The sequence below is a fragment of the Lynx canadensis genome, chromosome A3, assembly GCF_007474595.2.
Source record: "Lynx canadensis isolate LIC74 chromosome A3, mLynCan4.pri.v2, whole genome shotgun sequence".
In the NCBI taxonomy this organism is placed as follows: Eukaryota; Metazoa; Chordata; class Mammalia; order Carnivora; family Felidae; genus Lynx; species Lynx canadensis.
Window position 1 is genome coordinate 24,258,160 of NC_044305.1, and position 17,398 is coordinate 24,275,557.

The window sequence follows — 17,398 nt, forward strand, 5'->3', positions numbered from 1 at the left end:
TTATCCTTAACAGTCCCAGGAGTAGACGGTTTCAGTTTATCTGGAAGATAAGGAAACTTGGATAGGTTAAGTGATCTGCCCAAAATCTCAGAACTAAATAGCAGTGAGAGAATGGAAACTCAGGTCTCTATTCAGGGATTTTTTTTTGCATACCCCATCAACTCATTTCTTAAAATAATAATGGTTGGGGGACACAACTTGTTTCTTTGTTAATTGCTAGGCATTATTCAACTAGGGAAGACAGTGTTCCAAAATATACTCTGTTCTTTAATACACTCGGTTTCCAAATCCTACTTTCTACACAAAGGCTGGACAGAGTGCTCAGTTCTTTAATATATTGGCTTTGAAACTGCTACTTCTTTCCCTGTCTGCCTCTTGCTTTATTTAGGATTCTTCTTGTTTTCTTATCCCATCCTACAAAATTTTCCCTGTATCCCTGAGCTTTCTCATTAGGGCTTAGAAGACATGCAGATATCATTTTCTCTTTTAATAACCAAATAGTTAAAAAATTTTTAAGCTCTGTTGTTTTGAACTATTGACTTCTCTGTTCTATTACTAATTAATTCTTCATCAAAAGATAATTCCTGTACCTGAATTTTTTTTGATGACTCAAAATGAATTAAGTGAAGTAGTAAAGAATATAGAATGGATTCCAACATTAAAAAAACATAGTTTCTGGGGCGCCTGGGTGGCGCAGTCGGTTAAGCGTCCGACTTCAGCCAGGTCACGATCTCACGGTCCGTGGGTTCGAGCCCCGCGTCGGGCTCTGGGCTGATGGCTCAGAGCCTGGAGCCTGTTTCCGATTCTGTGTCTCCCTCTCTCTCTGCCCCTCCCCCGTTCATGCTCTGTCTCACTCTGTCCCAAAAATAAATAAAAAACGTTGAAAAAAACAAACATAGTTTCTAAAAGTTAACAATTTCAAACAAAATTTTAAGGTTAATCCCAAGCTGATAAAGCCATTTTTAATTTCATATGGTTTGAAAAATTGGTATCTATTTTTCAAGTAACATTTAGGTCCCTTGAATCATTCTCTAAGCAAGTTATTGCAGGACAAATCTTAGGCCAAATTATATAGCTATGTCAAGTTAGTATTTGGTAACTTTTAACTATATCTCCAGCACTAATTTCATGATTTTGAGTAGAGTAAGGATATGTGAGGTTAGAAGGGGTATGCTGGTGAGTATCATGAACCTCATCCTGACATCTCAGGTACTTTCTACATCATTTGAGCCTAAAATGGAAATAGAACCCCAAGTGTGCATAATATACAGACAAACGGGATTCTGCATCTTGTGATACATTGTGAATATTAATACTGGCCTTGCTGCTCATGGCATTTTCAGTGTAAAATGTAACCAACTTTAAGTCTGTCTCTGAAGCAAAAAGAAGCATCCACAGTGCTATAGCTGGCTACACGATAATATTAGTTAATATTCTTGGCAGACATATTAAATTTAAAAATTTTAAATATATTTGCAAAATCTGTACTTTTTTTGTATTCAAATAATTTTGAAGTAATTTTTTTTGAATCTAAAAGTAATACCCTAAGTGTATAGCTGCCATATAAGTTCAGATTTCAGGATGAGCAATTTTCTCTTCAAAAGTTAACATGAGGCAGGATAAATTTAATAGAAAACTGATTTTCTATCCATGTTCTAAGTATACACTGCTGATACCAGCAATTCTTGGAACAAACTGTGAAAAACAAAATTCAAAAAGGTGGATGCACTTGCAAACTGAAGGCTCATCTGCTTTTAATGAGATGGGCTATAGAGTTGATTTCTTCCTTTGTTGAAAGAAGTCACATGATAAACAATACTGAGATTACTGAACATCAAACCTGAATGCAGATCAGAGTACTTCTTGACTTGAATAAAACAGTAAAAAACAGAAGCTTATTGCTGTTCTACATATTCTTTCACAGCAAGTCTCAAAATAAGAAAATATCTTTAGACTTGATGGGTAAAACCAGTTATACAAAGCCCTATTAGACTACATTGTTGAACCAAAGCATTCTTTGTACTCCAGCCTCTTTAGTTTGCATGTATTAAAAATTCTTCACTGTCAGCTTGTGAGGCAGTAATGTCTAGTCCAAGCACAAAAAAGTCTGAAAGGGTGAGGAGGCTGGATTTCAAATACATATTATGTTGGGGTGCCTTGCTCTCTCTCTCAAGATAAAACAATTAAAAAAGTAAAATAAAATAAAATACATATTGTGTCACAAAAATAATGCTGTCAATTTCAGAATGTAAACACAGGCTGTAAGTTGGGGTTTTATTTCCTGGGTCAATCCTGAGGATATGTCAGGTAGAGTTTCATCTGTTACAATATACCAATGTTGTCACTGGTTCCACAAATAAGGCATGTGCCCCAAAGGCAGAGAGTCATGAAGCAGTGTTCTAAGTAACAGGGTGATCATAAACTCATTTAGGAGGAGGGGTATACCTCAATTTCTGAAGTGTGAAACATAAAAATAAGCAGAATGTAAAATAAGCAAGCCAAGATTCTGATAACTTGGGTAACCTGGGATTGGGTCTTTAGAGGCAGTATTTTAGGGAAGTGTTGTTGGCTAAAGTGAAAATGAGAAGGATCCTAGTGATGAAGATAATAATAAATACAAAAGGCACCAACCTGCAGGAAAAGCTTTTTTGAATAAAGGCAACATAGCCAACAATTCATGCTTCTATGGGCAAGGGGCCATTTTTTTCCTACAGCTGCTCTGGAGAAGGAGTAAAATGGTCTGTACTTCTGACAAAAGCTAATTGGGTCATGGTTTATTTGCAATAAAATTAAGAGGATAACACATGACCTTCAGATATATCTTTTCAGTGCATCAATTTCTCCTCTGTAACATGGACATATGACAATTCTAGAAATAAAGCTGGGAAAATCATCCATGTGTAGGAATGCAATCTGACAGGTCTAGTTCAATATGCTTCATAAAGGCAACATCCCCTTTTCTAAAGTACTTCATACCAACCATGTATTCTCCACTCTGAAACTCACACACAAGACTCCTTATCATACTGCCAGGCTTTGGTGAAACAGAAATTCACAGTTCACTTTCATATGCCCTCCCTTTGTTACACGATAATAGCAATAACAGTTATAAGTATGATCTATTACATTTTTTATCTGTCTCACAAGAGTGCTAAAGATAAATAACTCTAAGAGCAATGGGGCTTCTCACAGTATTCAGTATCATTTACTGTCCAGATTCATGTGATGCTGACACATCATTTTTTTTCTCCATTCTTCAATAAAGTAATGCTAGAGCAATGTATTTTAAAGGCCAGTGCCTCCCAACAAGACTATCTAGAAATATTAATTTTGGAATTTAGCCCCCAAATTATGAAATATCTGTGGCTCTTAAAGATAAAACTTCAAGTAGTTCCATAAATGGGTTTGCTGTTTTCTACTTTCTAAACTCTCTTCAGCTTCCATGCAAAACTATGAAGCCATGTTTATTCTGGAACCTTGCTACTATGCTATGACTTATATAATACTATAAAACAAAATTGGTAGAGTAGGCCCATCTTAAAATCTATTAACAAAGTTGAATTAATAGAACATGCCATGTCCACCAGTGCAAGGCACAATGTCACCAGCATAAGATGTTCCCTTTTTCACTTTCTTTCAAGATTACATCAACTCACCCGTTCTGAACAGTGTTTTTATTTTTTTAGTTTATTTATTTTGAGAAAGAGAGAAAGCACATGCATGCATGCACACACACGCACGCACAGGTGGGGGAGAAAGAATCCCAAGCAGACTCCCTGCTGTCAGTGCAGGGGCTTGATACCATCATGAGATCATGACCTGAGCTGAAATGAAGAGTCGGACGCTCAACAGACTGAGCCACCCAGGCACCCATGAACAGTGTTTTAGAAGCATAAATGTGGTCAAAATATTTAAGCTTTTTATTTTGAGATAATTATTACAGGATGTTGCATAAATCATTCCAAGAATCTCACAGATCCTTCACCAGTTTTTCCCCATGGTAAGATCTTATATAACCATAGTATGGTATCGAAATCAGGAAACTGACACTGGTATGTTACTGTTAACTCTAGACTTTATTCCATTTTCACCAATTTTTAAGTTGAATTCATTAATACGAATGTATAGTTCCGTGCACTTTTAACCCATATATATAGACTTGTGTAATTACTACCACGATTAAGATACAGAACTATTTCACCACCATGTAAGAACTACTTATATTCTTAACTCCTGTATTTGCACCCACCTACAACTGGCTCTGGCTCCTGACAACTACTAATCTGCTTTCCACTTGTGTAATTTTGTCATTTTGAAAATATTACATAAAATGAATCATACAGTATGTAATCTTTTAAGATTGAGTTTTTTTCACTAAGCATAATGCCCTTGAGGTCCATTCAGATTGCTGTATAAATAATCCATTTCTTTTTATTGCTAAGTGAGCAAAATATTTTTAACCTTTAAAAGAGTAAAATAATTCTGAATTCCAATATAAGTTAATTATAATAAGAAAGTCGACTTGAACTTTAATGCCTTTTTGGGCAATTTAATACCCACTTGGCACTCTGAATTAAACTAACACACCCAAAAAGCCTCCGGACATTCACTCAGGCAAGAACAGGCTATCATCCATAAATACCTGATTTTTAAAATGACCAAATGCAATTAAAAAGAATCATGTCACTTACCCCATCCAGGAGGCAGGGGACCAAGGGGATCAAATTCTTTATTTTGCGATGTAGTAAACAAATCCTGATTCTAAAAAAGAATAACAACAACAACAACAACAAAAAGGTGAAATAATGAACAACTTAATCAGATAACCTGAAAGCAAGGTTATGAGTTCTAGTATGTCCTTCTCCGGCCATATGTAACATAACACACTCTTACAGAGTTCACATCTTAAGAGATGTGTCACATGGTCAGTGGATAAATGCCAAAACACTCTGGTAAAGAAAGAAAATCTTTGTAAACATTAATGCTTGAAATTACTTGAAATTTAAATATTACAAATACATAATCCTCAACCCCAAAGGACCATTTTCTTCTTCTTCAGCTACAAATGAGTAATTAGAGAAATATATAAATCCCCAAAGAGTCATTTATAAACAGTACTCAGGATCACTGGATGGCTGACAATAACCTTGTATTTCTAACTCAAAGAGAATTAAATACAAAACATGGTATATTTGTATATACCATGGGAGTTGGGGAGCAGGAAGAACAAGCTGTCAGATGAGTAAAAAGAAAGAATTCCAGTTTGAAAGTCGGCAAGCCTAGATCTGTATAGAAGACTTCTTAAATTTCTATTTCCAATGACCACATTGGTGGAGACAGAGAAGTTTGGCTAGATAAAAGGAAATCATTTGGAAAAAGGAGTCAACCATTGGTAAGAGAGAAGCAAAAGCCATAGTGACTCTATGCAGGGTTAATGGGTATGTTCTGGTTTAAATGTATAATAAAGTGAAGATAATATATGGTCTCTCAGAGGAAGATTTGGTTAAAACCTTTCTCCTTTAGTAAGATAGAAGCAAATAAAAGACTGCTTTTCAAACAAAAATTATTAATAGAAAAAAATATACAAGTAAAATAAGGAAAGTGAACCCCGTATGTCCAGCATGAAGATTCAACAACTATCAAGACTTTGCCAAATTTTCTTTTTATCCCTCTCTTCTTTGCTGAATCATTGAGTCATTTTACCCCTATGTCTTTCTAAAATTTGTGGACATCTTACATACCATAATATTTTTATCACACCTAACAAAGAATTTATGTTAATTTTATTTTCTAATACCCAATCACTAATTAAGTCCTCACATTACATTTGGCCGAATCTCTTAAGTCTTGATCTATAGCAGTTCCCCCTACTGTCTGTTTGTTTTTTTTTTTTTTCTCCTTGTCATTGACTTATTACAGAAACTGGGTTAACTGTCAAAGTTTTAAAGCATATGAGATACTCTATTTCTGATTTAATAGCTCTTGGAAGACAGACCTGTCAAGAATTGGCCTTGCTCCTCCAGACAGACACAATTATGAAAAGGGGTGAGCGCAGAGAGGCCAGGAAGAAACACCATAAAAGGTCTGAACCCTGGTTATGGAACATGTCTGAAAAGTCTGGCATATGACAAACTATTTTGATAACTTTCTAAGACCCTAGCCCATTCCACTGGCTCTCCCTGGTTAAATAAGTTGGGGACATACATGTTGAAACCACAGGCCAGGAAGAGCCATTATACAATGTTCCATCATCAATCATTTCCATTCTGAGGTTAAAAATACTAGGTGTAGGGGCATGCCTGGCTGGCTCAGTCAGTAGAGTGTGTGACTCTTGATCTTGGGGTAATGAGTGGGTGTGCAGTCTACTTTTAAAAAAAATGCAGAGTGTCTGGGTGGTTCAGTCAGTTGAGATTCTGACTCTTGATTTCAGTTCAGGTCATGATCCCAGGGTCACGGGATTGAGTACCATGTTGGGCTCTCCAGTGAGTGTGAAGCCTAGTTAAGATTCTCTCCCCTCCCTGAGACCCCTCCGCTCATACATTCTCTCTCTCTCTCTCATAAAAAAAAAAAAGAAGCTAGGTGTATGACAGTCTATTGACCTGGAACAAAGGCCATTTAATAAAACAGACTTTCTCAGCAATATGTCACCAACCACCCCACCCCTTTTTAAGTAGTTGATATTAAGAATGTTCAATTCATTCAATTCAGTTACTGCTAGCTATTCAGTTACTGCTAGTTACTGCTAGCTATGTTAAGGGTAACTAAAATAGGCTGTTTAAGTTAGGATTTAAAAGTATTCTGTAATAAGAGGAAAATTTCAGGAAAATGGTCAGATTCTTTTGGATAAGAGGGGGAAAAATGAAAAGAAAAAAAAATAGAACATGCACAATGAGGTAAAAGATGCAATTCAAGAAAAGTTCCAAAGACTCCAAGTATCAAACTGGTGAAGTTTACAATGAAGCAATATACATTGTTGGTGTTCTGGAAATATGCTAAATCAGTCTCTGAAAAGAATGTCTTAAAAGATCATGTACTGTTGGGGCACCTGGGTGGCTCATTGGTTGATCATCTGACTCTTGATTTTGGCTCAGGTCATGATCTCACAGTTTTTGTGGGTTCAAGACCTGCATTGGACTCTGAGCTGACAGGCTGGAGTCTGTTTGAAATTCTCCCCATCTGCCCCTCCCCTGCTCATACTCTCTCTCTCCCGAAATAAATAAACTTAAAAAAAAAAAAAATGAAGTACTGTAAAAGTAAGCTAAAGCACACATTTACAATGTGGATATGAGGGAAAGAAAAAATGAAAACTAACATTTTTATGCATCTAATATGTCTTAACCATATTAGGAACCTTAGTTTACAGAAACCTCAAAAAAACAAAAAAACCCTCTGAAGTATCTTCATACATTAATAAAGTAAATGAGTCTTGATGAGATTAAGTAACTGACTCAAAGTCATATAGAGAAAGTAACTGTGGAACCAGGATTCGAACCCATATGTCTGACTCTGAAGCCCATGCTCTTTCCACTGGACACCCATGTGGAAAATAGCTTTAAAGAAGGCAGGCAAGCCAGGCATTCAAACCTAGAAATTTGGCCAGGCATACCAAAGGTGATTATAATTTAGAAAGAAAGGAAGATGTAAAACAGTACAGGAAAAAAAAAAAAATGAAAAGGGTAAGGTAGACAAAAGACAAATTAATTTCACATCTAAAACCACTGGGGAGAAATACAGTAACAGTTGCCTATAGAAGGTGGAAGGAAAAATTGTCATATGAAATAAAGTATCTTAATCAAAACCAGGTAGCGAAGGGAAGGCTGCTGATAAAGATGAATTTGTCTGAGCACCTGGGTTGCTCAGTCAGTTGGTTAAGCATCTGACTCTTGATTTCAGCTCAGGTCATGATCTCACAGTTCGTGAGATCAAGACTCATGTCGGGCTCTGCGCTCACAGCATGGAGCCTGCTTGGGATTCTCTCTCCCCCTCTCCCCCTGCCCCTGCCCCACTTGTGCTGTCTCTTTCTCTCTCTCTCTCAAAATAAATAAATAAACATTAAAAAAAAAAAAAGACGAATTTGTCTCTATCAGTGAATGAAAACTATTATGGTGATGAGATCCAAGAAATAGATAGGAATATGGAGAAAAGAGGGAAAAATAATGCCTACAGAGGACAGGCTTTTACTCTGATGTATTCTAACAGGGATGCTACCAATGTTGGTGAAAGGGAAGAAATGGTAATGAAGCAGGTCAGCTTCTCCTGAACTCTTGGAGAGATTTTCTCCTGTTTAAGTTCTATGTATTACTCAAATAAATCCTTCTTGTTTGGCACACAGAATCAAATTTCTCCAAGAACCATTTTCCTTTCTTCAGAGAAAAGATCTGTAATACTTTATGATTTGAGAGACTATAAAATTCCTAGCATCAAAGACTACACAATAAAATGTTAATACATTTTGGTGAACTTTTTGCTATTATTGCAATATTACTCTAAAGGAAAATATGTAAAACTTAAACCATTTCCAGAAAGGAGATGTTTGCATACCAAAGTTAATACAATTTTGAAACCAGAAAAATATATTTAGAATAATCATACAAGGAATCCAATTTCTTTAGTCTCCTAGAGCACCAATGTATTAGGTTAACTTTATTTTCATATGTTACAAAATGATTCAATTCTGTCATCAGTTCTATATAGCCTCTTAACAGTCAAGTGCTCTTAGAGCCAAACCTTCAAATATTCTGATAAGCAAGGCAATATGAAATTTAAAACTGTTTTAATTCTCTTCACGCTGCTTGGGTTTATTTTTACTATTCTTTTATCCATGAATTTTAAGTTTTCCTAATTACTTTTTAGTTTTGATATTAACAAAGCAAAGGACGTTGAATGTCAGAAGTTTCAAAGAGGTAAGAATAGATCACAGGCACAGAATACTCGAGACGAGGTCTAAATATATATTTATCAACAGCAACAACTGGGTGCCATCTTACTTGTCTTTTTAGTACTTAACATTTCATATGAAGAAAAAAAGAAAGGTTAAAGTCTAGTACTCTTGGGGCGCCTGGGTGGCGCAGTCGGTTAAGCGTCCAACTTCAGCCAGGTCACGATCTCGCGGTCCGTGAGTTCGAACCCCGCGTCAGGCTCTGGGCTGATGGCTCAGAGCCTGGAGCCTGTTTCCGATTCTGTGTCTCCCTCTCTCTCTGCCCCTCCCCCGTTCATGCTCTGTCTTTCTCTGTCTCAAAAATAAATAAACGTTGAAAAAATAAATAAATAAAATAAAGTCTAGTACTCTTAAATTTATAGTGTAGCAGGCTGCTTACCCCATAAATGAATCTCTGGTTAAATTGCTGCATTGCTCCTTGAAGCTGACTACGTTGGAGTTGCCACTGTTCATAGTTCCGGACAGATTCCAATGTTGGCCTCTGCCACGTTGTTGTTCTTGTGAAATGGTCAACATAATAAATACGTCCCATGTTGTCAACCCGCCGTTCCCAGCTAAATCAGGACAAAAACAACCTAATTCAACAATTATTTGTGATACAGATATGAACTGAACAGGACTTCATCTTGGCCCTGGTGCAGGATTGGTAAGATTTTACCTTAAACTACTTTTCATTTACCTGAACTCTTTTATTTTATATATATTTTTAATGGTCTTTAAGTGAATATAAAAGGAAGTTTCTAAAAATTTCTCTTAAAAGTTCTTAATATGCACCAGGTTTTAAAAACAACAATGTATATTCAGTGAGTAAGTCTCAAACAGTAATTAAGAAACAAGTTCTCATTTTCTTTCCAATGTTCTTCTGACTGTTGCAATTCTAATAGGGACACAACTTTTTCTATAAGATTACAACTACTGATCATTTCAAATGGGTGCATAATATTAAGTAAACATTAATACAATAACTTGGTGATTTCTACTTTGTTATTTATGGTTGTTTCTAATATTCTCATATTACAAAAAGTAAAATAATAAATACGTTTAATACACCAATTTTTTTTCTTCCTTGCATTTACTTCTTAGGATAAATTTCCTGGAGAGGATTACTATAGTGCATTACTATAGTTATAGATACTTCCTGCAAGAGTTGTAACTAATTTATACTACCACTTGCAATGTTATGTGGTAAAGTTTCTCTACAATCTCATCAATACTGGATATTATCTGCTAATTTAACAAGTGAAACAATACCTTTCATGTGTGTACTTGAGATTACTAGCAAGATTAAACATGTCCCCAAGTTTGCTACTGACTTCCCTTGAACACAAGTATTTTCTTCCATTTTCTAGAATGTAAATGATAAATGCTTAACATCATGTATTAATGTATCCTTTTATTGCCCCAACTATTCTACAATTACTTCACTATTATATACTAATAGCCTTTATCTTCATATATATGATAGGGGATATGATTCTTACTCAGTTAAATAATTACTCTTGATGAAACTAATTCTAAAACCCTGTGATTTGAATGAAGTATAGAAAGGAAAACTTGGAAATAGCAAGACCTATAGAATCTTGAGGTCAGAAATGAATGAAAATCAATTCAATGCTCATCATCATGCTCAGTCAATTCTCTCTCTTCTTTCTAGTTGCATCTACCACAACACAAAGAGGATACAGAAAAGGCTGAAAGGAAGAGGAAAAGTAGGGATATAAGGAAGATTTTGTACAGATATCCATAGTTCTAAATAAATACTTTTCTTCTTCCTTAATTCAGATACTTACCCAGGAGGTAGAGGTTCTGGTCTATCCCACGTTGTTCTTTTTTCAATATGATCTACGTAGTAAACTCGCCCATGCTGGTCCACTCTCTGCTCCCAACTTAAACACAAAATTTAAAAGGCTGCTATAGCACTTGTCTTTGCTTTTTTCTCTTATATGACCACATTAAAGAACTGAGAAAAATAAGTATGTCAATATATAAAGAAGATACCAAAAGAATCCTGAGGATGACAAAGTAAGCTTTCTTCTGCAGAAGTATCTGCTCAAGATATTCCTTGTATTTCTTTAAAAAAAAATTTTTTTTTTTTAACATTTATTTATTTTTGAGACAGAGAGAGAGCATGAACAGGGAGGGTCAAGGAAGAGGGAGACATAGAATCTGAAACAGACTCCAGGCTCTGAGCTGTCAGCACAGAGCCTGACATGGGGCTCGAACCCACAGACCGCGAGATCATGACCTGAGCTGAAGCCGGACGCTTATCCGACTGAGCCACCCAGGCGCCCCATATTCCTTGTATTTCTAAAGAGGTCTGAGGTAGATGCACTCAGGAGATAAAGTCTATCTCAGTCTGATCATGGCATGTGCAAAACTTAGTGGGGAAAAAGTGCTTGTAATTAATGTTATGAAATCTGAAGAAAGACTGAGCCAAGGGCAAAGTACTATTTGCATTCCAGAAGAACTGAAATCAAAAACTAAGACTTTATCAGATGTGTCTCTGCATAGTTTAACAGACAAAGTCAATCTGGGTATTCTAGTCTCCTTGGTATGTTAATCCCCAAAGTGAGGAAGACAGGAATAAGCCATCACAGCTTAGAAGTACCAATCACTTTAGGGGCACCTCGATGGGTTAAGTGTCCAACTCTTGGTTTAGGCTGACAGCACGGAGCCTGCTTGGGATTCTTTCTTCCTCTCTCTCTGCCCCTCTCCTGCTTAAGTGTGTACACTCAAAATAAATAAACAAACTTAAAAGGAAAAAAAAAGTACCAATTACTTTGGAGAGTACCAGTTTCTGTATGGTAATCCCTTGCACAAATAACTTTCTAATTTGGGTTCCCGTGTAGGTTTTGCAAAAGGAAAATGGCCCAGCTATGCAGACAAATAATACCTGTTTAGCAATTAAAAATTTCATAAGGGTTTATTAATTTATCAGCCAATTAACTTTAATTAGATTCCAAGCTCTGGATTAATGTGAATGTCAGAATGTATATATGTACATAAACTACTAGAGTATTATTAATTTTTAAAATAATTAGTGGAGATTAAAATGGGGTTACGAGTACTAATTTTATCAGTTTCCTAAATTATTTTTTCCATAAGCCATTTATTTATTTACTTTGAAATTTTATTTTTTATTTTTTAAAATTTACATCCAAATTAGTTAGCATATAGTGCAACAGTGATTTCAGGAGTAGATTCCTTAGTGCCCCTTACCTATTTAGCCCATCTCCCCTCCCACAACCCCTCCAGTAACCCTCAGTTTGTTCTCCATATTTATGAGTCTCCTGTTTTGTCCCCCTCCCTGTTGTTATATTATTTTTGTTTCCCTTCCCTTATGTTCATCTGTTTTGTCTCTTAAAGTCCTCATATGTGACTTTATGAGTGAAGTCATATGATTTTTGTCTTTCTCTGACTAATTTCACTTAGCATAATACCCTCCAGCTCCATCCACGTAGTTGCAAATGGCAAGATTTCATTCTTTCTGATTGCTGAGTAATACTCCATTGTATAGGTACACCATGTCTTCTTTATCCATTCATCCATTGATGGACATTTGGGCTCTTTCCATACTTTGGCTACTGTTGATAGTGCTGCTATAAACATGGGGGGGCGGTGCATGTGTCCCTTCAAAATAGCACACCTGTATCCCTTGGATAAATGCCTAGTAGTACAATTGCTGGGTAGTAAGGTAGTTCTATTTTTAGTTTGAGGAACCTCCATACTGTTTTCCAGAGTGGCTGCACCAGCTTGTATTCCCATCAGTTTCCTAAATTATTACTACTTTGCCATAATGACTTTATGACGGTCGAAAAGTATTTTAAGAAGTGGGTTTTTTTTTTCCCTGTCAAAGAGAAAACAATCTGAATTTGGTGACTATTACTTGGCACTAGTTAACTTTCTATGGTTTAGAGTCCTTCAATAAAAAAAAAATAATAAAAATAAAAAAGTATGCCCTGGAAATGAGGAGGAGGATGACTGCTAATGTGGTGAGGTTTTTTTGTCCAGTCTGACTCTAGATATAGCCCCCCCACCCACCAAAACCAGTTACCACTGCTTGAAGATGCTTTTTTAAAGAATGAAGTTCAGTATTATGTTCCTTATTAATAAGTATATGCAGAAGCCTAAAGCAAACAAATGTTAACAAAAAACAGCTACTTACCCAGGTGGTAGGGGAGCTTGAGGTACAGTATTTAATGGCCTAGGGCCTGAGCCTCCAGATATAGTAAGAGGAATTATTAATCCAGATGTTGCTCCTTCAGATGTATTTGAATTTATATTTGTTGGTGGCAGAGAGCCTGTACTGGATCCATCACTTTCAGAAGTAGCAGATGGTGAACCATTGACAGATGCTATAAAAGATTTGTGGAAAACAACAATCTTTTATTTTCAGAAATCTAAATTCAGGATAGAATTTTAACTTAAAAAAAATTAAAAGGCAGATGACACAGAAAATTTAAGATGTGGACATGTAGGTAAAAATAACTTAAATAAAATCAACTTTTTAAAATAACTTTTTGGGTTCTATCTACTCCATGTCTCTTTACTAATTATGAAGCACATGCAAATTCTGATCTCCTGATGCCACAGAAATAAAAACTTTTAGAATAGGAAAGCATTGGTATCCCTTGGTGTTATAAATTCATTTAGTAATTTTTCAGATCCTTAAAACTGTCTTTTCTATGAAACCCTGCATATCAAAGACCAATTTTTGATGTTATGACTATTAAGCAATAGCACTGTACATAGTATATCTTCAAGAAATACCTGACAAAACAATTACCGGGAGAAGTCACCAATATTTTGACAAAGTAGTATATGATTTTAAAGACTGGGAATATATTATTAACACAATTTTTACCCCAAACAGGGGAAGATGTATAATTAAAAACAAAGTTTTTAATAAAATGATTTGTAGGGGCACCTGGGTGGCTCAGTCAGTTGAGCATCTGACTTTGGCTCAGGTCATGATCTCGCATTTCATGAGTTCGAGCCCCATATTGGGCTCTGTGCTGACAGCTCAGAGCCTACAGCCTGCTTCTGATTCTGTGTCTCCCTCTCTCTCTGCCCCTCCCCAACTAATGTTCTGTCTCTCTCTCAAAAATAAATAAACATTAAAAAGAAAATTATTTGTAGACAACCAATTTACTTTTTAATAATATTTGGTTTAATTTTTTATACATTCCCTGTCCACATACTAGCAGAGGGAAATAATAAATGATTAAAGATTCTATTCTGGCTAATCAGGGAAAATGGATATTCTACCTAGAGCTGTTAACATTTTTACTACACAAAATGTGTTCATTGGTTGTATAAATTTTGCTTCAAAATCTGAATATCATTTAGCATTGTTGGGTTACTCACCATTTACTAATTGTCTTTTTAAAGGATATAATGAGAAAAGCAACTAGATCCCTGACAATATGAATAATGCACATAGGGCTCTCATTTTATTTCTCATTTTCAATAAACCACTTGCCTCAACAGATTTTCCCTAGAAGAAAAACTTATGGAAAAGCATACCTTTGTCTTCCTACAGAAAGATCATTCTGGGCCAAAATCTTAAATATAAAAATACCGCTAGAAAACCAACCTGAAAGAGTCTCCTGATTCTTATCTGAGGATCAATTCCCAAACAGAACGTTATTTATAATCACAGTACTGACAGTTACATCCCTAGTGTGTGGCTGGAATACACACCTGGTCTACGTGGGGTAGGTGGAGGTGGTCGTGAAGGTCTTGGAGGCCTAGAAGGTTTAAAACCGCCATTTGAGAGTGATGGAGAATTATTCCCATTGACCTTCCTATTTTCACCAGCCCCTGAATCCTCAGGTTCATCTGATCCATTTGGATTTGTTCTGGGTAAGAAGCGGGGAAAGGGAGGGGAAAATGAATGTTCACTGAATTTAATAAAAAACAAGACCAAAACTTAAAATTTCTGGCCGGCCTTATCAAGTACGTGAATAGCCCTTGGGTAGAGTCTTATATGTAACCCTCAGAGCCCACCCAGCAGCAAGAGTGAGGAGTTGCCTAAGGGCAACAGAAACATGTGGGACTCTTCAAAACTATTAGGTATGCTGGTTCAGATTTCAAATTAAGTCTTTGGAGGCCCTGTATAAGCAGGAACAGAGTCAAATTCTCAAAATCCCAATGCCTTAGAAAGGGCACTATTTTATTTCAAGCCCAGATAATGTCACCATAATTTTCCTGGTTTCCATTGGCCCTTAATATTCTTCAGTTTTAGGGTAGGGTTGACTGTTTTATGGCAGAAGAAAGAAGTATACTTATTTTCCAGAGACAAGGTGTTTTCTTTCCATCCCAGAAAACGGTATACAAAATGTTGAAAATTAGTGATTAGAACAGAGGTGCCCACAGACCTTTTTTAAAAGGGAGGTGTTATTTCTTCAAAGCAATGACATAAATTGAAAGAAAAAAAAGAGAGGGGAGGACAGTAATGTCAGATTGAAAGTTTTTACCACTGTCAGCTAAATATACTTGATTACTTTTCCCAGGGAAACCTAGCCATGAATTAGACAGCAGAGCGTTAGTTTAGACAGTTTGAAGAAGCCTCAGCTAAGGCTCTGCTATCTACTATCTGGTAAGCAGCAAACCACTATGCAGTATCAATCCATACTACAGTATTAATTATTCAGAATAAGCCTGAACAAAGTAATATCTAATCAATTCAAGAAATTAATATTGAGAGGCATGACCACATATTAAATCATATTCAAACTATGTTCCCCTAAAGTTTTTTTAATTTTTTAATGTTTATTCATTTCCTGAGAGAGAGAGAGAGAGAGAGAGAGCAACCAGGGGAGAGGCAGAGAGAGAGGGAAACACAGAATCCAAAGCAGGCTCCAGGGTCTGAGCTGTCAGCACAGAGCCCGATGCGGGGCTCAAACTCACGAACCGCAAGATCATGACCTGAGAAGTCGGTTGCTTAACCGACTGAGCCACCCAGGTGCCCCTCCCCTAAAGTTCTTTAGGGTTTTTCTACTCAAAGTATGGAAGTCAAAATATGGAAAAGAAGCAAAGGCAATACACAGGAGGCTTATTAGAAAAGCACAATCTTGAGGTGCCCAGGTGGCTCAGCTGGTTGGGTGACTGACTCTTGATTTTGGCTCAGGTCATGACCTCATGTCTTGTGGGATCAAGCCCTGCATTGGGCTCATGCTGACAGTGAGGAGCCTGCTTGGGATTCTTTCTCTTCTTTCTTTGCCCCTCTTCACTCTCTCTCTCTCAAAATAAATAAACATTTCAAAAACGTTAAAAAAAAAAAAAAAAGAAATACACAATCTTGCACTCCTCTCCCAGGAGCCACTATATCAGAACTAGAATTTCAGTAAGATCCCCAGGTGATCTGTGTGAATAGTAAGATATGACAAGACTGCCTTGTGGGTGCCTCAAATGCTTATTTTGTTTTGTTTTTTTTTTAATTTTTTTTTAACGTTTATTTATTTTTGAGACAGAGAGAGACAGAGCACGAACGGGGGAGGGTCAGAGAGAGGGAGACACAGAATCTGAAACAGGCTCCAGACTCTGAGCTGTCAGCATAGAGCCCGATGCGGGGCTCGAACTCACAGACTGTGAGATCATGACCTGAGCCGAGGTCGGCCACTTAACCGACTGAGCCACCCAGGCGCCCCTCAAATGCTTATTTTGAATAAAAGGAACAGCTCAGTAACGGGCAGTCAGCACCTGGTTAGTGTTGACTCCTACAGGAAGGCCAAGTCACCCCAGAATATGAACTGAATGCAGGAAGAGTCAGCTTTGACACTGCTCCTCTACCCCTAGGTGCTGAGTTCCAAACCCATTTTTGAGTAGCATACCCCTTTAAGACTCTGAGTATTGCCTCTCCATACTATTTCAACACATTACTAGTTAGTTCTTAAAAATATTAAGAACTAATTAAGGTTCTTAATGCCTTTTAGAAGGTACACAACAAATGGCAGAATGGACCAAAAGTGGGAAATTGAGGTTTCTAGCTCTGGCTCTGCTATTAAGAAGTTATTTGACCAAAGAAAAGGTACTTAAATCTCCATGCACGTCAGTGCTAGTCAAGTTTCAGGTATATGTGAGGAAGGAGAAACATTCGGGACATGAGGTAAATCTGCTATGACAAAGGGGAAATCCAGAAACTGGATTCAAAAATGCAATATCCTGGGGTTGAGGATTAAAATTTTGGAGATTTCAACATCCATGCTGTTTACTCTTCTAACACCTTGGCCTCAGTTTCTCAATATAGTTATCTGACAATCTGTGTAGTAGGATGACTCCTTAAATATCCTTGATACTTAGAAATTGTTCCTCCTTCCTAGGTCTTAAACTCACAAATCTCTCTACCTACAACGTTCTACTTCTTCTACCTGCCTCCCACCGTATCTTTGATTCAGTCTCATCATGGTCTTTAACCCACTCTATATTCACAGTCCATCAGCTCTCTTCAAGTCCCAC

The 17,398-nt window shown here is 36.7% G+C and overlaps 1 protein-coding gene across 3 annotated transcripts in view; it reads right to left on the reverse strand.

Annotated features, from left to right (window-relative positions):
- ITCH (itchy E3 ubiquitin protein ligase) overlaps positions 1-17,398 on the reverse strand; it is a 144,712-nt gene that overhangs the window by 37,000 nt on the left and 90,314 nt on the right. For all 3 annotated transcript variants that reach the window (XM_030309756.2, XM_030309757.1, XM_030309758.1), the window contains 5 exons: positions 14,642-14,799; positions 13,104-13,293; positions 10,729-10,824; positions 9,318-9,492; positions 4,692-4,761 (listed from right to left, as the gene is read on the reverse strand). In XM_030309756.2, coding sequence (XP_030165616.1) covers positions 4,692-4,761; positions 9,318-9,492; positions 10,729-10,824; positions 13,104-13,293; positions 14,642-14,799 — 689 coding nt within the window. The remainder of the gene's footprint in view (positions 1-4,691; positions 4,762-9,317; positions 9,493-10,728; positions 10,825-13,103; positions 13,294-14,641; positions 14,800-17,398) is intronic.